The sequence below is a fragment of the Carcharodon carcharias genome, chromosome 15 (genome assembly GCF_017639515.1).
Source record: "Carcharodon carcharias isolate sCarCar2 chromosome 15, sCarCar2.pri, whole genome shotgun sequence".
Classification (NCBI taxonomy): Eukaryota; Metazoa; Chordata; class Chondrichthyes; order Lamniformes; family Lamnidae; genus Carcharodon; species Carcharodon carcharias.
The window spans coordinates 125,730,090-125,757,913 of NC_054481.1; the positions used below are offsets into that span (position 1 = coordinate 125,730,090).

The 27,824-nt window shown below is 45.0% G+C and overlaps 1 protein-coding gene across 1 annotated transcript in view; it reads left to right on the plus strand.

Annotated features, from left to right (window-relative positions):
- ca6 (carbonic anhydrase VI) overlaps positions 1 to 27,824 on the plus strand; it is a 38,164-nt gene that overhangs the window by 8,529 nt on the left and 1,811 nt on the right. The window contains exons 3-7 of the mRNA XM_041207070.1: positions 734 to 829; positions 8,392 to 8,458; positions 12,713 to 12,870; positions 18,808 to 18,931; positions 19,033 to 19,125. Of these exons, the coding sequence (XP_041063004.1) occupies positions 734 to 829; positions 8,392 to 8,458; positions 12,713 to 12,870; positions 18,808 to 18,931; positions 19,033 to 19,125 (538 nt within the window). The remainder of the gene's footprint in view (positions 1 to 733; positions 830 to 8,391; positions 8,459 to 12,712; positions 12,871 to 18,807; positions 18,932 to 19,032; positions 19,126 to 27,824) is intronic.

Below are 27,824 nucleotides of genomic sequence, written 5' to 3' on the forward strand. Positions count from 1 at the left end.
CCCACTCCACCAACTTGTCTATGTCCTCTTGAAGTTCCACACCATCCTCCTCACAGTTCACAACACTCTCAAGCTTCTTATCATCCTCACACTTTGAAAGTGTCCCCTGCACACCAAGATTTAGATCATTGATATATATCAGAAAAAGCAAGGATCCCAGTACCAACCCCTGGGGAACTCCACTACAAACCTTCCACCAGCTTGAAAAATATTCATTGACCATTACTCCCTGCTCCCTATTTTTCAGTCAATTTTGTATCCACATTGCTAGTGTTCCTTTTATTCCATCAGCAATAACTTTCCTCACAAGTCTGTTGTGTGGCACTGTATCAAATGCCTTTTGAAAGTCCATGTACACCACATCAACAGCATTCCCCTCATCGACCTTTCCTGTTGCCTCTTCAAAAAACTCCAACAAGTTAGTTAAACACGATTTCGCCTTTAGAAATCCATGCTGGCTCTTCCTTATCAACCCATATTTTTTCATGTGACTACTAATTCTACCCCAAATAATTATTTCTAGAATCTCTGACTGGCCTGTAATTGTTGGGTTTATCCTTGCAAACTTTTTTGAACAAGGGTGTAAGGTTTGCAATTTTCCAGTCCTCTGGCACCGCCCCCGAGTCTAGGGAAGGCTGAAAGTACCAGACTTCATGTAATATGGTTGACAATAAGCCATCAATGGGTTTGTACAACATGGACTGACACTTTTGTTTCGTGTTTTGTTTTACAGCTGCATATTGTTCATTATAATTCTGACAAATACAGAAATTTCTCTGAAGCTTCTGATAAAGCAGATGGATTGGCTGTGCTTGCATTTTTTTATGAGGTATGGTTCATGGCTCCTACATAAGTGACCTTGCAGCAATACAAAATCTACACTGGTGCGGCGATGAAATTTAGGCTCTGACCTATTAGTACAGGCAGCAGCATCTAATCCAGATGAACGCCAGTTTAAGTTTCTATCATAGGATGAGATGCTTCAGTTTGGGCAATTAAGGGGAGGTGGTGCCATAGTGCTATTGTCACTGCACAACCCGGGGTAATGTTCTGGGGGCCCAGGCTTGAAACTGACCGTGGCAGATGGTGGGATTTGAATTCGATGAAAAATCTAGAATTAAAATCTAACGGTGATCATGAAACCACTGTCGATTGTTGTAAAAAAAAAACCCATCTGGTTCACTAATGTCCTTTAGGGAAGGAAATCTGCTGTCCTTACCTGGTCTGGCCTACATGTGACTCCAGATGCACAGCAAATTGGTTGACTCTTAAAAAAAAATGCCCTCTGAACAAGGTCAATTAGGGAAGGGCAATAAATGTTGGCCTAGCCCAGAGACACCCACATCCCATGAACTAATATAAAAAAAGGGGAATGAATAGGTGAGGGCGACAACTGGTATAATTATCTTTTATTGCTGCAAGCCAATCGTTCAGTAACATCGACTGGGAGAGTGCCTTGGATCTCTACTGGTTAAAAGCAAGGGACGTCTGGTAATATCTTAATTATACTTGGGAATTATGGAAGAAAAGGGGCATTGAAATCTTAATATGCTTCAGGCTTTGATGTACAGTGGGCAAACATGACAACCATACTGCACCAGCAATATCCTAAAGCAACCCCAGCAAATGGTTAGCCAAGTTGTTTTTGGTTGGCATTGGTTGAGGGGGAAATATGGGATCAGTTTTGTGAAGGTGCAGCTCATTAATTTAACATGTCAAAGGATGGAAAGATGCAGCTTCCTTCTAACTCCCCTTACAGAAAGCCACCTCTCTCGGTGAGTGTGCTGAACAGAGGAACATTGTCCTCCATGTGGAAGGAGAACAGAGCTAAATCAAACTGATGGTGTATTTAAGAACAGAGCTAGAGGTAAATTGCATGACGATGAAAGGGATGTAGCCGGAACAATACATCTAAATTTGAGTGTTAGAAGGCTAGCATGATAAAGCTAATATTGTTATACCCTACATGTTGCGTACAGTAGTAAGAATCATGTAAACTTCAGAGACATGTTCTTCAAATAAGTCTAGAACATTTGAAAGAGCTGTAATTTATGACACAAGAGGTTGGTATCATGTGTAACACATCTACATTGCAAAGACAGCCTAAAGTACTTAGTGGCATAAGATACAGAAGTGGTATATGCATCACTGCAAATCACAGCTAAGTGTGGGGTGATTGGGACAGGATGTAACATGTCAGTCTCAATTCCAAATCAAACTCATTCTGCTGACACAAAACAATGAGAATTAGGCACGTTTCTTTATTCTTCCATGGGATGTGGGTGTCACTGGCAAGGCCAGCATTTGATGCCCATCCCTAATTGCCCTTGAACTGAGAGGCTTGCTAGACCATTTCAGAGGGGCAGCTAAGAATCAGTTATATTGCTGTGGGTCTGGAATCACAAGTAGACCAGACCAGGTGAGGACATGAATGAACCAGATGGGTTCTTAACAACAATTGATGATAGTTGGCATACTGAGATTAGCTTTCAATCCAGATTTATTAATTGAATTTAAATTCCACCAGCTGCCATGGTGGGATTTGAACCCATGGTCCCAGAGCATTTGGCAAGGCCTCTGGATGACAAATCTGGTGACATTGCTGCTATACTATCACCTCCCCCATTATCTGACTGTCATGAAGAGATATTGATGTGTATAATGTTATTGGAAATTATTGTTAAATTGGACTTATAGTAGGGTCTGTGTCTATGTGTGTGTCCTAACTGGATTAAAGTCAGCTAATCTGGGTGCTTTAATGTATGGTAGTTTCAGATGTTGATTAGATACACGTAAAATAGAAGGTAAAGAGTACATTTGCCATTGTTGAATAAACCATTCAAGAGAATGGGTAAAATCTTGCACCTAGCTAGGAGACACCAGGCAATGTGTTTATGTTACTAACAAAATTGGTGGAATAATGGAAGGATTATTGTTAGAAGAGATGAGAACCTAGTAATACAACGAAAATTTACATTCAAAGAGAAAGGTAGGTATAAACCGAGAGGAGTTTGCGTGTGTGAGTCAGAGGTATTACAGGCATCTGTAAGCCTACAACTGTCCGCAAAGGAACCTCATTTTGAATTTGTAAGGTCAAATGTGCTTTGCCTGGTGTCTGTTTAAAGTCATGGGTTGCTGTTGTCTTGGTGAAGATTTACATGGGAGTGATTAATTTGGGGATTTGTTTAAAAATTATTATGGTGGTAATTTGTAGACATGTGTATGTGTTAAAATTTGTTGTTAAATTAATAAATGTTTAATTTAGTTTTATATAAAAAAACCTCTTGAGGCTTGGTGGTCTTATTATTGAATTCAGAGCTGCATCTCAAACATACCAATTGAAAATAGTTAATGGCAGTTGTTCAAGTTTCCCTCTGGAATTTAAACAACTCAGCCTTTACCAATTGCTGTGTCATAACAGACTGACCAATAAAACAGGAAAGTGCTGCCGGTAAAAAACAGGTCCATCACCTTCTGACTAAGGAAAGAAAGGTGAATGTTTCAGATGGGAACTTTTGTCGGACCCGGGGTGATTATTCGTTATTATCTGTGCAAGCTGATGAGGATGCTATGTACTGGCCCCATAGTGGAAAATGAGTATCAGAGGTGGGGGAAGCGTTGGCAGATTGGAGGAGCAGGTTACTTACTCTCCATTCAGAGAATGAACTATGAAGAGAGAGATCCAAGGAATGGCAGAAGAGGAGAAGCAAACAGGAGGGGACCAGAAAAAAAACATTCAGATACGCATCCAATCAAGGATGAGTTTGGAATGTGAGCTGGCCTGTTTATCACAAATTGAATTCCACACTGATGCATGCGTTCTTTCTGCATTTTGTGTTGTTAAATGCCAGAGGCTGTATGTGTGCAATTTAGAAGATACATTGAGTGGGTTCAGTGGCTCCTGCGCTGAATTTCAATCTCGATTCTGCACGGGATTGATGTGGATTATATTAGAGTCAATTTGGTGGGGGGAAAAATAACTGGTCCCTATTGAATGATGTGTTCATATTTTGAATTGCTGAGATCAGCTTGTTAATTAAATGCACCTTAATCTGAATTAGCTGCCAATTATGAATCTTATTTTAATTTGAAACAGCATCTGAGTGAATCAGGCGGAATATGGTTGGTTTAGTGAGCTTTGTGTCATTGCAAGTTGAGCAGATCTATCACAGAGCAATAAAAGCTCATGGCTGGCAAAAAAGATTGAAAAGGAAGCTGTTATTGATCCACTGCCACAGCTAGAGCTGTCAATGAGACATATGTTTTCACTATTTCGCATTTAAGGAGACTTGCAATCTGCCTGTATCAATTACAGCGAAACATTCATTATCCAAAGGGCACCTCTCCTCGATAGATAATAAAAACTGGCAGATAAACTAGAGGTGCCCAAATCTTCTTTCAGCTGGAATTGTAAGCGGACTTCCTTTGAAAAGGAGGATCTCATTTGGCTGCCTGTATCTGAACTTGCACCAAGTCCTGTTGGCCCACCATCGCTATGCTGCCTAAACGGCATTGACTCCTGAGTCCAGCAATGTCTCGATTTTCAAATCCTCATCCTCATTTTCAAATAACAGCAGAGCCCCTGCGCCCCCCGGACCCGCACCGCCCCCCCCCCCCCCACCCCCATCTCTGTAACCTCCTTGAAGCCCTATAACTCAATGAGGATGCTGCATTCCTCCAAATGTGGCACCTCACTGATTTTCTTAGCCTCTTCTTGGATCACATAGGTGGCTGTGTCTTCAGCTGCTGAGGCCCTAAACTATGCAATTTAATCCCTAAACCTCTCTGCCTCTCTACCTTTCTTTCTCTTACTTTAAGTTGCTCCTTAAAACCTTTCTCTTTGATAAAGTTTTTGGTCACCTGTCTTAATATATCTTTATCTGGCCCAGTGTCAAATTCTGTTTGGTAATGCTCCTGTGAAGCACCTTGGATGGTTTATCACATTGTAGGCGCTATATAAATGCAAGTTGTTCTTTTATTTAAAATGTTCCATTTAAAATAAAATTCCATTTTCTGCACTGTTAACCTTGTGGCACATAACCAAAAATGAAGCTAATGGGAGGACTCTGGGTGGGGACTTCAATGTCCATCACCAAGAGTGGCTCGGTAGCACCACTACTGACCAAGTCCTAAATGACATAGCTGCTAGACTGGTTCTGCAGTAGGTGGTGAGGAAACCAACAAGATGGAGAAACATATTTGACTTCATCCTCACCAGCCTGCCTGCCGCAGATGCATCTGTCCATGACAGTATTGGTAGGAGTGATCACTGCACAGTCATTGTGGAGACAAAGTCCCACCTTCACGTTGAGGATACCCTCCATCGTGTTGTGTGGTACTACCACCGTGCTAAATGGGATAGATTTCGAACAGATCTAGCAACTCAAGACTGGGCATCCATGAGGTGCTGTGGGCCATCAGCAGCAGCAGAATTGTACTCAAACACAATCTGTAATCTCATGGCCTGGCATATCCCTCACTCTACCATTACCTTCAAGCCAGACGATCAACCCTGGTTCAATGAAGAGTGCAGGAGGGCATGTCAGGAGCAGCACCAAGCATACATAAAAATGAGGTGTCAACCTGGTGAAGCTACAACACAGGATTACATGCATGCCAAACAGCATAATTAGCAGGTGATAGACAGGTCTAAGCGATCCCATAACCAATGGATCAGATCTAAGCTCTGCAGTCCTGCCATATCCAGTCGTGACTGGTGGTGGACAACGAAACAACTCACTGGAGGAAGACACTACACAAATATCCCCATTCTCAATGGAGGAGCCCAGCACATCAGTACAAAAGTTAAGACTGAAGCATTCACAACAATCTTCAGCCAGGAGTGCCAAGTGGATGATCCATCTCAGCCTTCTCCGGAGGTCCCCTGCATCTTGGTCTTCAGCCAATTTGATTCACTCCACGTGATATCAAGAAACGGCGAAAGGCACTGGATACTGCAAAGGCTATGGGCCCTGACAATATTCCAGCAGTAGTACTGAAGACTTGTGCTCCAGAACTTGACACGCCTCTAGCCAAGCTGTTCCAGTACAGCTACAACACTGGCATCTACCCGGCAATGCGGAAAATTGCCCAGGTATGTCCTGTACACAAAAAGCAGGACAAATCCAACCCGGCCAATTACTGCCCCATCAGTCTATTTTGGATCATCACTAAAGTAATGGAAGGGGTCATCAACAGTGCTATCAAGCGGTACTTGCTTAGCAATAACCAGCACCCTGATGCCCAGTTTGGGTTCTGCCAGGATCACTCAGCTCCTGCACTCATTACAGCCTTGATTCAAACATGGACAAAAGAGTTAAACTCCTGAGGTGAGGTGAGATTGACTGCCCTTGACATCTAGGCAGTATTTGACTGAGTGTGGTATCACGGAGCCCGAGCAAAACTGGACTCAATGGGAATCAGGGGGGAAAACTCTCCATTGGGTGGAGTCATACTGAGCACAAAGGAAAATTGTTGTAGTTGTTGGAGGTCAGTCATTTCAACCCCAGGACATCACTGCAGGAGTTCCTCAAGGTAGTGTCCTCGGCCCAACCATCTTCAGCTGCTTCATCAATGACCTTCCTTCAATCATAAGGTCAGAAGTAGGGATGTTCGCTGATGATTGCACAATGTTCAGCACCATTCGCAACTCCTCAGGTACTGAAACAGTCCATGTCCAAATGCAGCAAGACCTGGACAATATCCAGGCTTGGGCTGACAAGTGGCAAGTAACATTTGTCCCACAAAAGTGCCAGGTAATGACCATCTCCAACAAGAGAGAATCCAACCATCGCCTCTTTATGTTCAGTGGCATTACCATTACTGAATCCCCCACTATCAACATCCTGGTGGTTATCATTGACCAGAAACTGAACTGGACTTGCCACATAAATACTGTGGCTACAAGAGCAGGTCAGAGGTTAGGAATTGTGTGACGAGTAACTCACCTCCTGACTCCCCAAAGCCTGTCTACCATCTACAAGGCACAAGTCAGGAGTGTGATGGAATACTCCCCACTTGCCTGAATGAGTGCAGCTCCCACAACACTCAAGAAGCTGGACACCATCCAGGACAAAGCAGCACCACATCCACAAACATTCACTCCCTCCACCACTGACACACAGTAGCAGCAATGTGTACCATCTACAAGATGCACTGTAGGAATTCACCAAGGCTCCTTAGACAGCACCTTCCAAACCCACGACCACTGCCATCTAGAAGGACAAGGGCAGCAGATAGATGGGAACACCACCACCTGGAAGTTCCCCTCCAAGCCACTCACCATCCTGACTTGGAAATATATTACCGTTCCTTCACTGTCGCTTGGTCAAAATCCTGGAACTCTGTTCCTAACAGCACTGTAGATGTACCTACAACAGATGGACTACAGCAGTTCAAGAAGGCAGCTCACCACCACCTTCTCAAGGGCAATTGGGGATGGGAAATAGATACTGCCTGGTCTGGAGGTTATTAGCTATGAGGAGATGTTGGAGAAACTCAGATTGTTCTCACTAGAGCGAGGGAGATTGAGGGGTGACTTGATAGAAGTTTACAAAATTATGAGTGGCATGGAAAGAGTAGATAGTCAGAAGCTTTTTCCCATGGTGGAAGAGTCAATTACTAAGGGACATAGATTTAAGGTGAGGGGAGAAAACTATAGAGGAGATGTGCAGGGCAAGTTTTTTACGCAGAGGGTAGTGAGTGTCTGGAATTTGCTGCCAGAGGAGGTGGTGGAAGCGGGTACGATAGTGGTGTTTAAGAGGCAGCTTGACAAATACATAAATAGGATGGGAAAAGAGGGATACGGACCCTGGAAGTGCAAAATGTTTTAGTTGACGGGCAATATGATCGGCGCGGGCTTGGAGGGCCAAAGGGCCTGTTCCTGTGCTGTACTTTTTTTTGTTCTTTGTTCTTTGTTGAAATCAGTGCTGGCCCAGCCAGCGAAGCCTACACCCCGTAAATAAATTTAAAAAAAGGTAATCAAGGTTTCAGTGTATGTACATTCTGGAATCATATTACATGTAACAAATCTCCAAGAAAGAGGAAGTAGATTCTGACCTCATGAAGCAATGGTGCAAATGAATCTGGAATCAATAGTGATTATTGATACAACACTGGCAGCACTCCCAGAGATCTCCTTAAATATCCTTTCAACTCTTTCTCTCCCAAGCTTCCTCACCCCAGCCTTCCTCCACTCCCCTACCCCCGCTCCCTCTTGATTAGTGTCCATTTATTACCCATCACCCTGTAAAGCTCTCCTAGATGTCAGAATGTAATGTGTGCTATAGAAATGCAAATTGTTGTTATTGAAGCACAACAATGAGGTGGTCAGCAGTCTATGGCGGAGATGTGTCATTGTGATTTTCTGACTGGACATTGGTCTTTTTCCAGGATGGACATTTTGAAAACACATACTACAGCGACTTTATATCCAGCCTCAGCAAGATCAGATATGCAGGTACATGGCTTCTTTTCCAAACTTTTCAACCTTTGTGGCAGTCTGCGCTCTGGTATATAAAGTTCTTGCTTTAGAAAGAACTTTCATTTATATAGTGCCTTTCAGAACATCACAAAGAACTTGTGAAATGGAGTTACTGTTTTAATGAATGGAAACACAGCCATTAGTTGGCACAGACATGGTCCAACACAGCAGTTATAGAATGATACAGCACAGAAGGAGGCCATTCAACCCATCATATCTGAGCTGGCTCTTTAAAAGTACTATTCAATGAGTCCCATTCCCCTCATGTTTTCTCATCGCCCTGCAATTTTTTTCCCCAATGAGATAATTGATCAGATACCCTGGGCAGAATTTTGCCATCGGCGAGTAGGGGGCAGGGCCTGCTCACTGACACATAAAATGACGCGGGATAATGTTGGGCGAAACCCCCATTTAAATTTTCAGGGAGGTGGGGGCGCAGCAGAATCAGCTGCGGGCACACCGACCTGTCAATAGCCAATTGAGGCCATTGACAGATCAATTAAAGTACTTAGTGTACCTGCCCGTCCAACCAGGCCAGGAGACCCATCGGCAAACAGATAAAACATGAAGCCTCATCCACGGGCGGGATGAGGTTTCATGTAGGGTTTTAAAATTTTTAATAACGTTATGATGTTAATATTGAACACGTCCCATGACGTGACATTGTCACATGAGGGGGACATGTTAGGGATTTTTTTTTTCTATTTTCAATATTGTTAAAAGTGTCAGCGATCTCCCTGAGGCTGCACTTAGCCTCGGGGTGATGTGCGTTCTGTCTTGCGCATGTGCGAAAGAGCGCACTCTCGCTTTTGGGGAATCCCTCTCCGCCCGCACAGGGAGTGCATAGCGCTTCCCACTGGACGTCATACTGGGCGGGCCTTTTAATTGGCCCGCCCGTGTAAAATGGTGGCGGGGCCCGCTTCTCCGTTGGTGATTGGCTCCCCGCCCGCCGGAGATTGGGTCAGGCCCGCCCGCCCGACAGGCAGGAAATTCTGCCCCCTGTTTTTGGTAACATTGGCTAAGGGACAAACGTTACACTGGGTAGAACGTCCTTGCTCTTCAAATGTTATCAAGGGAACTTTTCCACCTAAGAGATTATAATGGGGCCTGGGTTTAACATCACAGCTCAAGGATGGCACCTTACACAGTGCTGTGCTTCCTTAGTACACACAAACATACAAACATACGAAATAGGAGCAGGAGTAGGCCACTCGGCCCCTCGAGCCTGCTCCGCCATTAAATTAAGATCATGGTTGGTCTGTTTGTGTTTCGAGTTCCACATTCCCAGCTGTCCCAATAACTTTTGATCCCCTTGCCTAAGAAGAATCTATCCACCTCCGCCTTAAAAATATCCAGTGACCCCACCTCCACTGCCTTCTGAGGCAGAGAGTTCCAAAGGCGCTCAAGCCTCTGAGAGAATAAAATGTCTCCTCTTCTCTGTCCTAAAAGGGCGACCCCTAATTTTAAAACAGTGAACCAAAGCGTCGATCTGCATTTTGCACTCTGACCCCTGGAGGGGAACTTTGAACTTACACAACTTCTGACTCAGAGGCAAGATTGCTACCCACTGAACTGCGGCTGGTGCCCTACAGCTCTTATTTAAACTTACCTTAGGATTCATTATCATTCACAAAGTGATGTCTTTAAATTACACAATACTTATTTTATTCATTCACGAGACATGGGCGTTGCTGGCTGGGCCAGTGTTTATTGCCCATCCCTAATTTAGCTATGATTCCGTGAGGATGACTGTATCAGGCTGTTGCTTGACTAGTCTGTGAGACAGCTCTCCCAATTTTGGCACTCGGCCCCACGGGTTAGTCAGAAGGACTTTGCCACGTTGGCAGGGCTGATTTGATGTTGTCATTTCCGGTGCCTAGATCGGCGCCAGGTGTTCTGGCCAGTTCCATTCCTTTTAGGCTTTGTAGCGGTTTGATACAACTGAGTGGCTTGCTGGCCCATTTCAGAGGGCATTTAAAAGTCAACCACGGGCGTGCGCCTCCCCCCACCCCCCCCCCAATGTCACCCCGCGTCACCCCGCGTCATTTAGATTTTCAGTTCGGCGGGCACGCAGCCAAATTGGCTGCTTGCCTGCCAAACTGTCAAAGGCCTATTAAGGCCATTACTAAAGTAATTAACATCATTAATGGACCTGCCCGTCCTACTTTAAGGCTGGTGGGCAGGCCAGGAGCCCTGGTGGGCTCCTGAAAAAAAATGAAACCTCACCCACGGGCGGGATGAGGTTTAATGAGGGCGTTAAAATTTTTATAAAATGTTTAAATAAAGGAAATTGACACGTCTCAGCTCATGTGACAGTGTCATACGAGTGGACATGTCAATAATTTTTTTTCCCCCTTTCTCTTTGAAACTTTCAAACCTGAGCCGATTTCCCCGAGGCAGCGCTTAGCCTCAGGGAGATCTGCGTGTGCGAAAGAGTGCACTCCCAGCTCAGGGAATCAATCCCCGCCCCCCCCACCCCACCCACACCCCTCCCCCCCCCCACCCCACACAGGGAGTACATAGCGCTTCCTGGTGGACGTCACGCTGGATGGGCCTTAATTGGCCCGCCCACGTAAAATGGCAGCGTGCCCCCAACTGGGGGTGCCGATCGGGAACCTGCCCGCCTGTGCCTGCTCCCGCACAACTGCGCCCCCCCCCCCCCCCCCCCCCCCCTCCCCCCCCCCCCCCCCCCCCCCCCCCCCACCAATGGGGGGAAAATGTTGCCCCACACTGCTGTGGGTCTGGAGTCACATGTAGGCCAGACAAGGTAAGGGTGGCAGATTTCCTCCCCTAAATGACATTAGTGAACAAGATGGGTTTTTTTTTTACAACAATCAGCAATGGTTTCATGAACACCATTAGATTAGCTTTCAATCCCAGATTTATCAATTGTATTTAAATTCCACCAAGCCGCTGTGGTGGGATTTGAACCCGTATCACCAGAGCATTCGTCTGGGCCTCTGAATAGCTAGTCCAGTGACATTACCATTGACATTACTAACAGGAAATATTACTCTTCACTGAACTGAATTGGGGGCTGGAACTCATTGGGGGCAGGTTGCTTGCCTGCCTCTGAAGGAAAGTCGGTCTGATTAAAAGACTGCCCGGTTGTGATAACTCACTGGGGCTGGGCTAATGAGGCCGAGGGTCGGACTTCCATTCCCCAGAGAACATGAAGTCCCACCTTCGAGAGCTGTAGGCTAATCTGAAGGGCCAGCAGTTCTAGCAGTCCCAGCAGCGCCAGAGCTCAGTAGTGGACACTGTTGGGACTGCAAGAAGCCCACAGAGATTGCTGATGGTGTCCAGGCCCAGGTATGTCAGGCTTTCAGGGCAGGGAGGGATCGGAGAGCCTAGGGAAGGCGGTGGTGGGGGTGGGGGGGGGGTTTCCAGCAGGCAGGCGGGGGAGGAACAAAGTGACTTCTTGCAGGGGGAGGTGGTGTTGGGCATGCCCCCAATGCACACAGGCAACCACGCACCCCCCCCCCCCCATCAATAGTTGAGCGCCCCCTTGCTTTCTACCTTTAGCAGAAACCCTTTCAAAACACGGCCTTTGCGCTCTGCCCCCCTGTCAGTGCCCAGCGTTTTATGGCAGTGGAGGTGGTTTGAGGTTCTTAATTGCCAATTAATTGGGCAGCAAAGGGCCTCAGTAGGCCTAAGGATGGGTGGCCTAGTGGGTGACTTACCCACCTCCCACCCCCCCCAATGATATGGAGAACAGGTCGGATGGCAGGAAGGAGGTGGGGGCTGGGCACCTGACATATTTTACATGTCACCCCCCCCCCCCCCACCGTCACCTGCTAAAAAACACACCCATTTTATGGGAGCTGTAAAATCCAGCCTGAGGGAACTGATATTTCCTGGCCCTTGACTGTCAAATTGGTACCTCAATAAAAAGAGGAAAAGGTGCAAATAATCATTTTTATTACAATATAAATAGCTCCCCCCTTTTAACATTGTCCGTCTGCTAAACTTTACTCTCAGTGATCCTAAAAAAAAATTACCACCATGCCCTGGGAGGGAGGTCAAAGCAACTTAGGCAACTTGGCTTTTAATTCTGGCGACTCACACCAGAGGCTGTGGATCTGCAATGAAATGGTTTGACATGGATGGCAGCTGGTCACCTGGTAATGTTATTATTAACAAGGCGTGAACACTTGTAATGTCTTTTTTTTGGTGGTGTTTACTATTTGTATTTCAGGAGATGGTGTACGTTTCTCTGTTCCATTTCAGGGCAAGTTACTGAAATACAACCAATAGATATCAGCACCATGCTGCCCGATAACCTCTCCAACTTCTATAGATACAGCGGATCATTGACAACTCCACCTTGTTTTGAGACAATAAGCTGGACAATCTTTGACACACCAATTGTGCTCTCATCCAATCAGGTAAAGGTGATCTCAATTATTAATACATAAAGATTCCATTTAGATTAGCCTAGTGTTCTGTATATGAATATGGATGGAATATACTCCTGCGATCATAAGCTGACAGAGGAACAGACCGCTCACCAATATCCTGGGATTATCAGCCCAGAAGAGCCACATACAACGGGCCCCACAATATTTAGCTTTTTCTTTTTGGTTATATTTTAAAAGAAACGCTTGTTCTCCCAATGTAAGAACATAAGAAATAGGAGCAAGAGTAGATCATGTGGCCCAGCAAGCCTGCTCCACTATTCAATGTGAGCATGGCTGATCTTCTAACTCAACTCCACTTTCTTACCTGCTTACAATACCCCTTGATTCCCTGGGAGACCAACAATCTATCTCAGCCTTGAATATGCTCAATGATGGAGCATCCACAACCCTCTAGGGTAGAGAATTCCAAAGATTCACAGCCCCCGAATGAAAAAATTTGTCCTTATCGCAGTCCTAAATGATTGACCCCTTATCCTGAGACCATGACCCCGTGTTCTAGATTCCTCATCCAGGGGAAAATACCTCTCAGTATCTCCCTGTAAAGTCCCTTCAGAATCTTGTATGTCTTAAGGTCCTATCCAGTGTGGTGCTGAACTGCGCAAATCGGGAGAATTCCAGTTTTGTTCTGAATAGCTAATCCCAGCTGAGGGCAGCAGTGGCATCAGGATTCAAAAAGAAAAATCAGCAAGATTCTCACTCCTGATTGCTATTGAGCCCTGTTTGGAGTTTGGACATCAAGTAAAGGCAGGATCAAGCTGCTGCACGCGGCCTGTTGATTTTTACTGATGTGCACACATGATGTATGGGTGAGTTACTGCCCAATGTTAACATCTAGTATAAGTCAGGCCCTTTAGGACAGGAGGGGAAAACATTGGAGGGTAGCAGATGAGAGAAAAGATGAATGACCTGCATTTATTGTAAGGAACACATCTTTTTATTTCTGTTGGGTTGTTGTAAAGAACATACCTTTTTATTTTCTGTTGGACTGTGGATTAAAATTACAATGGCTGCAGTTTGAAAGACATGTCCACTGGAACAGGATGAGAGATATATACAATGTTGCCGTGCTGGGACAGAGTGCAACATGAAAGACAGGATAGTGCCAGAAAGGAGTCCTGGACAGATTAGAAAAACTGGGATTGATGCAACAGTGCAATTTTCAAAGTGGGCAGCACCAATTGTACCTGTTCTCAAACCTGACCAAAGGATTCGAATTTGTGGGGACTACAAATCAACAGTCAATAAAGTGGCTAAGTTGGACAGATACCCCATACCAAAAATTGAAGACGTTTATGTTAAACTGGCAGGTGGAACTGCCTACAGGAAGCTTAATATGAGTCATGCTTATCAACAATTGGAATTAGAGAAGACCTCCCAGAAGTTTGTCACCATAAATACACACAAAGGTTTGTACCAATACACCCATTTACCTTTTGGCATATCTTCAGCTTGCGCCATATTCCAAAGAATCATGGAAAATTTACCACAGGGACTGTCCCATATTGTAGTTTACATGGGTGTTGTTCTAGTGACTGGACTCACTGAAAAGGAACATTTGGTAAACTTGGAAGAAGTTTTGAAACGTTTGAAACGTTTGGGAGTGCGTTTGAAAAAAGAAAAGTCCACATTCCAAGTGAAAGAGGTAACTTACCTAAGGTCACAAGGTAGATTCACAAGGCCTACACCCAGCTGAGGAAAAAGTGAAAGCCATTAGAGAAGAACCAGCATCAAAGAATGTATCTGAACTTAAGTCATTCTTCATGATGATCAATTACTATGAACGCTTCTTGCCTAATTTGTCGACAGAACTGGCATCGCTGTTTTACTTGCTCAAGAAAAACCAATGATGGTCTTGGAAAACACAGGAAGAAGCTTTCACAAAAGCTGTTGCAATCATCTACTCTACTAGTATATTTTGACCTAAAGAAAGAGTTGGTACATCTCCTTATGGAGTGGGGACAGTGCTTTCCCTTTGAATAGATGCTGGATCAGAATGGCCTATAGGATATGTATTGAGAACACTCAATATAGCAGAAAAAAAGGTACTCACAGATGGAAAAAGAAGGCCTGTTGATCATCTTTGGCGTTAAGAAATTTCCCCAGTGTGTACCCAGTCATCATTTCACTATCATATCAGACCACAAGCCCTTACTGGGGTTATTCAGCGAAGACAAGGCTATACCACCTATAGCCTCAGCTAGAATACAAAGATGGGCATTGATCTTGGCAGCGTATGAGTATACTTTCATTCATAGACCCAGAAATCAAATTGCAAACACAAATGCACTCAGTCCTTTGCCCACGCAAGTAAATGATAAGGATGGTCCAATTCCTCAAGAATTTGTTTTATTATTGAACTTCCTGGATTCATCACCGGTATGTGCTGGACAGATTAGAGACTGGACAAGTCGAGACGCAGTCTTATCCAAGAACGTGTTCTTCATGGGGTGGCCACAAGAACAGGAATCTGATGAAATGAAACCATATTTTCAGAGACAATGCAGAATAATCAGCTAGGAAGGTATCTTATTGTGGGGAGCGCGAGTGATTGTTCCTCCAAAAGGACGAAAGCCATTGTTGTCTGAACTACATAGCGCACATCCAGGAATGTCCAGAATGGAGACCACAGCATGCAGCTATCTATGGTGGCCTGGCATGGATGGAGAAATAGAGAACTTAGTGAGAAGCTGTATGCAGTGTCAGCAAGTGCAAAAGTTACCTCCAGCAGCTCCGTTACACCCATCCGAGTGGCCAGGAAGGCCATGGGTGCGATTACACATCGATTATGAGGGACTTTTTATGGGAAGTAATGTTTCTACTTATTGTCAATGCACACTCAAAACGGATGGACATACATGAAGTGAAGTTGTCGACATCTTCCGCTACAATTGACAAGCTGCGATAAAGTTTCACAATCAATGGACTACCAGAAGTGGTCATATCAGGCAACGGAACGGTATTTACGAGTGCTGAGTTTCATCGATTTATCAGCCTCAGCGGTATTACTCATGTGAAAGCTTCACTGTATCACCCTTCTTCAAATGGACTGGCTGAGAGAGTGGTTCAAACATTCAAATCTGTTGTGAAGAAGTTGTTAGGAGATTCTATTGCGACTAAACTAGCACGTTTTCTTTTCCATTATAGAACCACCCCTCATACAACAACAGGTGCCACACCTGCGGAATTGTTGATGAAACGCCATCTCCCATCGAGGTTGAGCCTAATTATGGGGGTGGGGGAAAGGTGGAAAGGCGTCAGGGAAGTCAGAAAATTGGGCATGACTGTCACAGTTGTGACAGGACATTTGATGTAGGAGAGAAGGTATATGTAAAGAATCTTAGGGAAGGACCAATGTGGCTGTTTGGTGAAATAAATGCAGTAACTGGACCTCTTTCCTACCATGTGAAGGTGGAAGATCGAGTCATACGGAAACATGTGGATCATATAAGAAGAAGAAGAGAAACAAAATACCCAGAAATGACTCCACCAGTGTTCACGACAGAGTCAACGTCTCCTGTTCAAAGAACTTAGCTGAGTACAGATGTGTCTGAAGGTACCTGAAAGAGTCGAGGAAACAGGTTTGCAGGTACCTGCTGAAGAACCAGATGCTCAAACGACTCCAGTGAGGGAGGTTCTGGATAAAACATCAGAAGCTGTAGAGCTGAGATGTTCAACATGCATAAGGAAGCCCCGAGAAAGACTGACTTTGTAAATTATTTATCTCTGTGAATAATTTGACATTTTGAAAAATTGTAAATTGTATTTCTGATTAAAGGGGAAGGGATGAAGTACTCTGATGTGTAATATACCTATAAGATGAATGTGTAATGAAAGATCACATGATCTTGTTATCCAATAACAGAGTAGCTTGGGCTACCTCTGTAGTCAGAAGTCTTGAGTTAGACTTTGAAGTGTAAAGACAGAGTTTTGAGTTGTAAGCACACAAGTGTAGCTGCTGAGTTCCTTTTGTGAATAAACAGAATGTGTTTATTCTAGGAACGATCTACTGATCTTCTCTGTCTTTGGCACAAACTCGGTCACCCCGAAACAAGCGTGCAGCTCGGATCCTTAGATCCCAACAAACCTGGGTACGGGATCTGACACTGACCGAGATAGGGAACTCACTGCATCGCTGAACTGTGGATGCAGGCCCCTGCTCCTTTGTTCTCTGGAAGGAAGGTATTGGTTAACCAACATGGCCTACCAATGGGACATGAACAATGTAACTTTCCAAGAAACAAATGATGTATTAATGTGAAAAACAAATTTCACCTAAAATCAACAATAAAAGGACCTCACTTCAACAAAAACCCTTTCTCTCTTGCATAACAGGTGCAGGATTTAAAAGTAAAATGGATAAAAAAATAAGTGGTTCCGATAAAACTGCATGGCTTTTCCCAGCATGATCCTTACATTGTGTTCCACACCAGTGACCTAGAAGGTGTATTTGTGCACCGCTGATGTTACCGGGGCGAGACCTTTAGTGCGAAAGCACTTCTGCTTCTGTGATTATATTGAAGGGATCAGGTGCAGGAATGTCTTGCTCTTGATTTCTATGTGGCGAGCTTCGCTTGAACAGGTGAAGGTTTGGTTCTCAGGTAAGGACAAAATCAGGCCTGACTCTGAGGCTCCTCACGATGGAAGAACTTGCCAAAGCTCACTCAAGCATGAAGATTCAGCCAGGTACCCAAGCACTGGAATTGTATTCCAGCCAGAAAGCAATTAAGAAAATAAGCTCAAATATAATTTCCTAAAATTGAAAGGCAACTTTCTTCAAGCAGCACTGGGAAGACGCAGAATGCCAATTTTTATTAGGGTGTAGCAGATTTTTATTAGCTGCTATGAATACGTGTAGGATCTCTGTTTTCCTGCTGAGCTACTAGAATTCTCAGCTGCAGCGCCACCAAGAACAAATTTACCCTTGGGACAAATAGGGGGCAGACTTGTGCTAAAGAAAGATAGAAAAACTTGCCTTTATATTGTGCCTTTCATCTGCAGCAGACGTCGTAAAGTGCTTTACAGTTGATGAAGTACTTTTGAAGTATAGTTACTGCTATAATGTAGGGAACGCGGCAGCCGATTTGCGCACAGCAAGCTCCCACCAACAGCGAGGTGGTAATGATCAGATAATCTGTTTTTTGTGGAGCTGATTGAGGGATAAATATTGGCCAGGACACCGGGGATAACTCCGCCAATCTTCTTCAAGACAGTGGCATGGGATCTTTTACATCTAACCCAGCAGACAGATGGGGCCTCGGTTTGAGGCCTCATCTGAAAGACAGCACCTCCTACAGTGCGGCATTCCCTCGGTATTGCACTGGAGTGTTGGCCTTGGTTGCCTTAATAGCCTGCTATGTATGGCGGCTGGTAAAACCATAATAGATTGTAGTATTGAAATAACTCTCATTGTTACTGACAGTGTAAACTGATAGCTGACTGAAGCTGCTCAAATGCCTGAACAAGCAGAGCTTTTAACTCATGAAGCAGAGCCTCACTTAAGTGTCTTTCAATCCCATGAACAGCCTGATCTGCTCTCTCCCAGTTGGAATGTATTACACCCCTGCTGGCAGGAAAAGGCAATTCCAACAGTGCTGGTTGCTCTCACCCTGCAACTGAGAGGCTAGTGATTTTAAATAGCTACAACCTGTTCCTGATTTTGTTTTCAGTAATCCTATATGCCAAATCTACATTTTGGGTTCTGCTCGATTTCACTTCATTCATTCTCTGGATGTGGGTGTCACTAGGAAGAGTAATTTTATTGTCCTTCCTTAGGTCGCCCTTGGGAAGGTTGTGCTGGGCTGGTCTTCTCTAACCGCTGCAGCCCATGTGGGTGAGGTATGGAGTTCAGTATGAGTAATGCAGCCCTGGAAGGATAATTTTATACTTCTTTACATCTTTCTGTAGGTTCGGTTATTGGAAACTTCTGTGCTAGACTGGGAAAACAAAACTTTGAGGAATGATTATCGACACACACAGCCAATCAATGACAGAGTTGTAGAAGCCTCTTTTCAACCGGTCCTGGTGAAAGGTCTAACAATCAATCTTTCTTTTACTAAAAAATTAATTTTTCAACTGTGCACCTCCAATGGACTAAATGATTCCTTTATCACATTGATTTTCTTTTAGCAGGTTCCTGCCATCTTGAAACAATTCTTGCAAAGTTGGACAAAATTGAAGAAATCTTGAACAATTTCGAAGCAAATTTGGAATCAAGACAAACAGGTAAGCCATGACGTGTAATTTGTTATTACAGTCCGGCTTCAGGATAACTTGCAGATAAGGAAATGTTGCAAAACAGGTTTCAGGGTTGCCTGCTTAAAATAAATGGCCTTACTCCATTTTGAATAATGTCACCTTAATTATAACCTCTTAGATGCCCTGGACAGTCAGACCCCTTTTTTTATTCAATCATGGGATGCAGGTGTCAGTGATAAGCCAACAATTATTGCCCATCCCTAATTGCCCTTTAGAAGGGGGGTGATGAACTGTCTTCTTGAACCGCTGCAGTCCATGTGGTGTAGGTACACCCACTGTGCTGTTAGGGAGGGAGTTCCAGGATTTTGACCCAGCGACAGTGAAGGAACGGAGATACATTTCCAAATCAGGATGGTGTGTGGCTTGGAGGGGAACTTGCAGGTGGGTGGTGTTCCCATGCATCTGAGGCCCTTGTCCTTCTTGGTGGTAGAGGTTGGAGGTTTGGAAGGTGCTGTTGAAGGAGCCTTACTGAGTTGCTGCGGTCTATCCATCTTTTCACTACACTTTCATTCAAGGTGGAATAAGGAGAGTCAAGTGGACACAATTGCTACATTACAGCAGCGACTACACTTCACAATGTACTTCATTGGCTGTAAAGCACTTTGGGACGTCTAGAAGATAGATAATTTCTCAGGAGGTTCCTAAGGTACTTCACAACCAATAATTCGGAAGGATTAGGTTTGCGCCCCCACTCCAGATAGATGCAGTGAGCAGGGACTGGAAACTGTGCTTCTGAATACTGGGCAGGTGCCCAGTGGGAACACATGACATCTGTGGGTGTGGGTGGGGAGTGCCACCCTCTTCTTTATAAAAGGTAAATGCTTTGTTGCCTTTTTTACACAGCTCATCTGGTAAGGCACGAGGAAGTTGATGCTAATGGGAATCTAACTCAGCTACTCTTCCCTAGTAAGATCTACAATCATTGACTTCCAGCAATGCCTGTGTGTAACACTCAAGTGGAGAAGTCTGGACCAGTTTTCCCCTTCACCAATTGAGTTGTTGGATAAAATGTTAAGGCCCTTATTGCGTCTCTGGTTGGAATCTAACTCAGTGTTGCTGGGAGGTTAAATCTGGGACCTGTCTCGTTGGTATGACTCACAGCTGAAGGCTTTTACCTCTCAACCATCAAAGCGATTATCCTATCTTTGCAAAGGTTTCTCCCCCTTAAAAGAAACGCTGGCACTTCTTTTATTTCTTCAGGAATGCTGTTGTATTTTTGTTCCAGATACGAGTAACTTTTAAAAAGCCCCTCCCTATCTCTATAGCCTCCAGTCCTGAAACTCCTGAGATCTCTGCATTCCTTCAATCCTTGTACATCCCTGAATTTCTTCACTCTTCCACCGAGGACACGCCCCCAGCTGTCTAAGCCTTCGACTCTGCAATTCCTTCCACAAACCACTTTGTCTCTCCATCTCTTTCTTCTCCTTTAAGATGCCTCTTGACCCCTTTGACCAAGCATTTCGCCTCGTATCCTTATATCTCCCTTGTGGCTCAGTGTCAAATTCTGTTTGATGCTCCTGTGGAGCTCCTTGGGAGGTTTACTATGTTAAAGGCGCTGTATAAATGCAAGTTGTCGGTGCTGTTGTTGAACAAATTCATTAATGCTGCTGAAAGGAATAGGGCTGATTTCTGAAGATGACGTTAAAATACTTCGAAGATATTCTTCAGTTACTCCTGAAAATGGCAGCCAAGTATCAAACACCCTTCCTCTTCATATAACCTTAGCGGAACTTGTTCCCAGGGTCATTCGTTTAAGAATTAATCTGCTTCTGCTTGATTGTGTCAGCATCACAAACTAAGATCCCTGTTCCACCAACATTTACAAATATGATTAACAGTGTGATAACAACCAGATAATCTGTTTCTGTGATGTTGCTTGAGGGATGAATATTAGTCAAGACACCCGGAATAACTCCTCTCCTCTTCTTCAAGATAGTGCCATGGGATCTTTTACATCCAACCAATCAGGCAGATGAGTCCTCTTTTTACCATCTCATCTGAAAGACAGCATCTCTAACAGTGCAGCACTCCCTCAGTACTACACTGGAGTGTCAGCTTTTGATTTTATGCACTCAAGCCCTGGAGTGGGATTTGAACCTGAAACCTGTAGTTCAGAGGCAAGTGCATTACCAACTGGTCCACAGCTGACACTCTTGCCTGCAGATTACTGTTTCTCTCATTTTCCTTCTCTTCTATCTGTGCCATGCACTGAATCCCTGCAAAGAGGGCATGCACTAGCTGATGGGTCTCCGCCAGCCCCACTATACAACTGGTCACTTGAAGGTGGCAGTTATTGCCTGGAGAGAGCTCTCTTTCTCAGCAAGAAGTGGTTGGCCTCTACAACAAGGACAAGGGCAGGAATTCATAGGAACAGGAGTAGACCATTCTGTGCTTGGAACCTGTTCCACACCCAGTTAAATCATGGCTGATCTGTATCTTACCATCACCATCACTGCATGGGTCATGTCCCACAGACAGTGGTATACAGTCAGGATGGAGTTGCCCTCAGAGTCCTCAACATCGATTCTGGATCCAATGAAGTCTCATGGCATCAGGTCAAACATGGGCAAGGAAACTTGCTGGTTACCACTTACCTCCCTCCCCCTCAGCTGATGAATCAGTGATCCTCCATGTTGAATACCATTTCAAAGAAGCACTAAGGTTAGCAAGGACACAGAATGTACTCTGGGTGGAGACTCCAATGTTCATCACCAAGAGTGACTCAGTAGAACCACTACTGACCAATCTAGCCAAGTCCTAAAGGACATGGCTGCTAGACTGGGTCTGCAGCAGCTGGTGATGGAACCAAAAGAGGTAAAAACCTATTTGACCTTGTCCTCACCAATCTACCTAGTGCAGATGCATTTGTCCATGACAGTGTCCGTAGGAGTGACCACCGCACAGTGCTTCTGGAGATGAAGTCCTGTTTTCCTGTTGAGGATATCCTTCATCCTGTTGTGTAGCACTACCATCGTGCTAAATGGGATAGATTTCGAACAGATCTAGCAACTCAAAACTGGTCAACTATGAGGTGCTGTGGGCCATCAGCAGCAGAACTGTATACATCCACAATCTAGCCTCATGGTCCTGCATATTCCCCACTCTACCATTACCATCAAGCCAGGGGATCAACACTGGTTCAATGAAGAGTGCAGAAGGGGCATGCCAGGAGCAGCACCAGGTATACATAAAAAAAATTGTCACGCTACCAGGTGAAGCTAGAACACAGGACTACTTGCATACTAAACAGTGGAAGCAGCATGTGATAGAGCTAAGTGATCCCACAACCACCGGATCAGATCTAAGCTCTGCAGTCCTGCCACATCCAGTTGTAATTGGTGGTGGACAATTATACAACTCACAGATGGAGACGACTCCATAAATATCCTCATCCTCAATGATGGGGAACCCCAGCACATCAGTAAAAGATAAGGCTGACACATTTACAACCATCTTCAGCCAGAAGTGCCTAGTGGATGATCCACCTCAGCCTCCTCTGGAAGTCCCCACCATCACAGATGCCAGTCTTTAGCCAATTTGATTCATTCCAAATGATATCAAGAAACGGCTGAAGGCACTGGATACAGCAAAGGTATGGGCCCCCGACAATATTCTGGCAATAGTCTGAAAACTTGTGCTCCAAGCTGTTCCAGTACAGCTACAATGCTGGCATCTGCCCCCAGCAATGTGGAAAATTTGCCCTGGTACATCCTGTCCACAAAAAACAGGACAAATCCAACCCAGCAATTACCACCTGTCAGTCTACTCTTGTTCATCAGTAAAGTGATGGAAGGATGTCATCAACAGTGCTATCAATCAGCACTTAAAAATTACTTGCTCACTGCGCTCTGTCTGTGTTCCGCCAGGGCCACTCAGCTCCTGAACTCATTACAGCCTAGGTTCAAACTTAGACAAGAGAGCTGAACTCCCGAGGTGAGGTGAGAGTGACTGCCCTTAACTTCAAGGCAGCATTTGACTGAGTGTGGTATCAAGTAGCCCTAGCAAAACTGGCATCAATGGGAATTAGGGGGAAAACTCTCCACTGGTTGGGGTCATACCTAGCACAAAGGAAGATGTTTGTGGTTTTTGGAGGACAATTATCTCAGTACTGGGATATCACCGCAGGAGTTCCTCAGGGTAGTGTCTAGGCCCAACCATTTTCAGTTGCTTTACCAATGACCTTCCCTCCATTATAAGGTCAAAAGTGGGGCTGTTTGCTGACGATTGCACAATGTTCAACACCATTTATGACTCCGCAGATACTGAAGCAGCTCATACCCATATGCAGCAAGAGCTGGACAATACTCAGGCATGGGCTGACAAGTAGCAAATAACATTCGCACCCCATAAATGCCAAGCATCGACCATCTCCAAGAAGAGAGAATCTAACCATTGCCCTTTGACTTTCAGTGGCATTACCATCACTGAGTCCCCACGATCAACATTCTCGGGGTTACCATCGACCAGAAACTGAACTGGAGCAGCCATATAAATACTGTGGCTACAAGAGCAGGTCAGAGGCTTGGAATTCTGTGCAGAGTAGCTCACCTCCTGACTCCCCAAAGCCTGTCCACCACTGACTTGAGTTGGTCCAAGTGAGTGGGATGCCTGAGGTGGTGGCCATAGCTAAGGGTGGCGAAACAGTCACTCACTAAAGTCGCCAAGAAGCTGCCCGAGAAGTGGAGGAAATCTCACAAGCAGAGCGATTCCACTTACGTGTACAGGGTGCTGACCCAGCTCCACCCTTCCACCAGGATCTCCTCCAAGGCCATGAGTGTTATGAATTCCTTCGTTGTCGACATTTTCGTGCGCATCGCCTCCGAGGCCTCGCACCTCATTCACTACAACAAGCGCCACACAAACTCGGCCAGGGAGATCCAGAGCTCCGTCCGCCTCAAGCTGCCAGGGGAACTGGCCAAACATACCCTCTCCAAAGGCACCAAAACAGTCACCAAATACACCAACTCTGTTAGGTTAATCTAAAGTTTGTCTACAAGGCACAAGTCAGGAGTGTGGTAAAATACTCTGCACTTGCCTGGGTGAGTGCAGCTCCAACAACACTCAAGGAGCTTGACACCATCCAGGACTAGGCAGCCCCATGATTGGCACCACATCCACAAACATTCACTCCCTCCACCACCAACACACAGTAGCAGCAGTGTGTGTACCATCTACAAGATGCACTGCAGGAACTCACCAAGGCTCCTTTGACAGCACCTTCCAAACTGGCAGCCTCTACCACTTAGATGGCCAAGGGCAACAGACACATGGGAACATGAGCACCTGGAAGTCCCCCCCCACCAAGTCACTCACCACCCTGACTTGGAAATATATCACCGTTCCTTCACTGTCGCTGGGTCAAAATCCTGGAACTCCCTCCCTAACAGCGCTGCGGGTGTACCTACACCACATGGACTGCAGCGGTTCAAGAAGGCAGTTCACTACCACCTTCTCAAGGGCAATAAATGCTGGCCTTGCCAATGATGCTCACATTCTGTGAACGAATATTAAAAAATACCTGCCTTGGTCCTGTTACCCTTCATACCCTTGCCTAACAAAAATCTACACAAGGCATTGTGAAATTTTCAATGTCTTAGCCTCGACAGTTTTTTTGGAGAGTGAGTTCCAGATTTCCATTATCTTTAACGTGGAAAAATGTCTCCTGACATCGTTCCTGAACAGCCAGGCTCTAATTTTAAGATGATGCTTTAAGATTGCGCACCCTATTTTGGGACTCGCTCACCAGAGGAACGTTTTTATCTCGAGCTACCTTATCACCTCCTTTAATCATCTTAAACATCTCAATTGGGTCAACCCTTAATCTTCCATAATCAAGGGATTTCAAGCCTAATTAGTGCAACTAGTTCTCACGAATTAACCCTTTTTAATCCTGGTACAGGAAATAATCACAAAAATGATTCCAAGGATGAAAGGCTTTTAGCTATGAGCCACGAATATAGAAACTAGAGTTCCTTGTGTTGAGATGAGATTTGTTGGGCCTTTTGCAACATTATGTAAGGTTCCACTAGCCAGTGAACCAGGTCAGAACTCAATAACCTCCCATCACCTTGCTGCACCCCAGTGGTGAGTTTGGTGGCTTGTGCGCCATTTAATCAGGCAGGAGGGTGATGGGTGGTGACACTGCTGCCTTCCTACCTCCACCCTGACTAAGTCCACGGTGGGAGGCCTGTCCATGAGCTCTCCTGCCCTGCTGCCAATTGAAGCCTTTATATGGACAATCAATGCCCACTTAAGGGCCTCACCTTGCCCCCTTTGTATTAACCCAGTGTTGGACGGGTGACTCAACATGGGGGGATAACAAGTAGACCCGTACGGGGTTGCTTGCAGGCTCCCATGGGGTGAGCTCCTCATTCAAAGGCCTGATTGAGGAACCCAGCATCGGGAAGGCTGGGAGATGGGGGGAGTGGTCACCGTGAGCCAAACTCCTGCCCTAGCTGCCGTGCCCTGCCCCCACCCCCTGGCCATCAGTCACCTGTGGCTTGAGTTCCAGCGACGATCCTAGGCTTCAGGTGGGTATCGTACCAGCAGCAGCCGCCACTTATCGGGTGGTGCTGCCATCCTATAGAGCTGCCAGCCTCTGATTAGCTGGCCGCTCTTGGTGGGTGGCACTTCTTCCACCCCTGGGGTCCCTGGTCCCAGGGAAGGCCCTCCCTCCGTGGGGCTCTGCGAGGCTCACCAGTTGGTGGACATTACCCCTGTCACCTCCATTAAATAACACCCTCAGTAACTAGAGCATATATCCCCAGTAGGAGAAAGGCAGTAGTATATTACAACTGTGTATCTTCCTCAGCGGATCTTTAAATATGCAAATAGAGCTCCAATGATGTCATCAGGGCCTGACTGCTACTTAAACCATTGGACTGAGTGGAGGAGCTTTAGTGGTTTTTCTCATCGGATGAGGCTAGTGGCAGTAAGAGTCAGGGTGACAAGATGTCCAAACATGAAAGTTTCAAAAAACATTTTTGGACTTTCCTTGTGAGGCTAGGAAAAGCAAAAAGATCCCACCAGGAAAGCTTAGGCCTCTCTTGTTCCCAGATCCCACCACCCCCCCGTCTGCAAAGCCCTCCTAAAATCCCTTCCCAGTGACTTACCTAAGTACCGGTGTTGTATAGTTGATATCTCAGAATGCTGCAGAGATGGCAGAAGTTTCTACATGTGTAGGGACTTTATTTACACTGCTTTAAAATGTCTGCTCCACGCTTCTAGCTCTAAGCTTCTAGCTCTTCTTACAGTTTTTTTACTTTTCTCTGAGACCACATCCAGGCTCAACCAATCAAGCACATTGACCATCAATAGTAAACAGACTCACATAACCAATCACAGAACAATGGAACGCTATACCAGGTCGCTTTCCTTCTGTCCCTGCTGATGGCATCCTGCCTCCCGACATGTCACTCCTGCCTGACAGCCAGTTGCCACTTCTTGCCAGTTTTGCTGGAGGGTGGTACAAGTGTCCAGATGGAGGCTTGGGAATGAGGCCCAAACCTTAAAACTGGGACTTAAAATGGCCTGGGCCTCAGTGTAGCTCTGGTCAGGACAGTTTACCACTAACACTGACCCTCAACAGTTCAACCCCCTGCCCCAAGTTAATACCAGAGGTTCAATAAATGCTGTACACTTGTCTGGGAGAAATCCTTTGTGCAGAGGTTGGAGTAGAGAGCCATGGAGCTGAATATATGCTGATGAAAGCCACACCTCAGTACAACTTTAAAGAAGAGGATAATTTCAATTAAAAGCACTGTCCGGTTATGTAATTATAAGACCAACCTGAATGGTTGCAGGGATTTTCAATTCCTGGGGTTTCATATCAATCATAATTCAAGCTGTCAAATATTTGTTTCCTTCAGGACTGAGCTCTTCTTTCCTCAGAATGGAAAGGGAAGAGAGAATCAGACCAGAAGCAAACCAAGATAAATAGAAAAAGCTGGAAACTGAAAATAAAAGCAAAATATTCTGAGGTCACGCAGCAGATCTGTTAATAACTGATAGGTTAAGATGTGTTAACATTTGACTATGCATTAACCTGTCTTTGCCTTTCAAGTGTGGATTGATTTCTGCTCTATGCTGCTTTGGTTTCAAAACTAACAGAAGCATTGGGTTTCAGCAATTGCAGTACCAATAATCTGTCACTAGATGTTAGCATAATACCATTTACAGTTTAAATTTAAATGCAGAGAATTTGGTCGTTGTTAAAAACAACTACTGCACAAAACCCTTAAAAATCCAACTGTGGTTAAGATGTAAGCACTGAACCCAAGGCTGGTAATGCCGGACACCATCAAAATTGAAGAGTTGGATCAATGAAAAGAAATCAAGATGTAATAATTAATCAAATTGGTTTTTAAATGTCTGATAATTGAAAGGATAAACCAAAGACTGAGGGAACTCAAAGGATCTTGGAAATTCAGAGTTGAACAAGATGTGGAGACAGTGGTGTAGTGGTAATGTCATTGAATTAGTAATCCAGAGGCCCAGGCAAATGGGGACATGAGTTAGTGAAATTTAAATTCAATTAATAAATCTGGAATATAAATCTAGTCTCAGTAATGGTGATCATGAAGCTATTACTGATTGTTGTAAAAACCCATCTGGTTCACTTTAATGTCCTTCAGGGAAGGAAATCTACCATCCTTACCCGGTCTGGC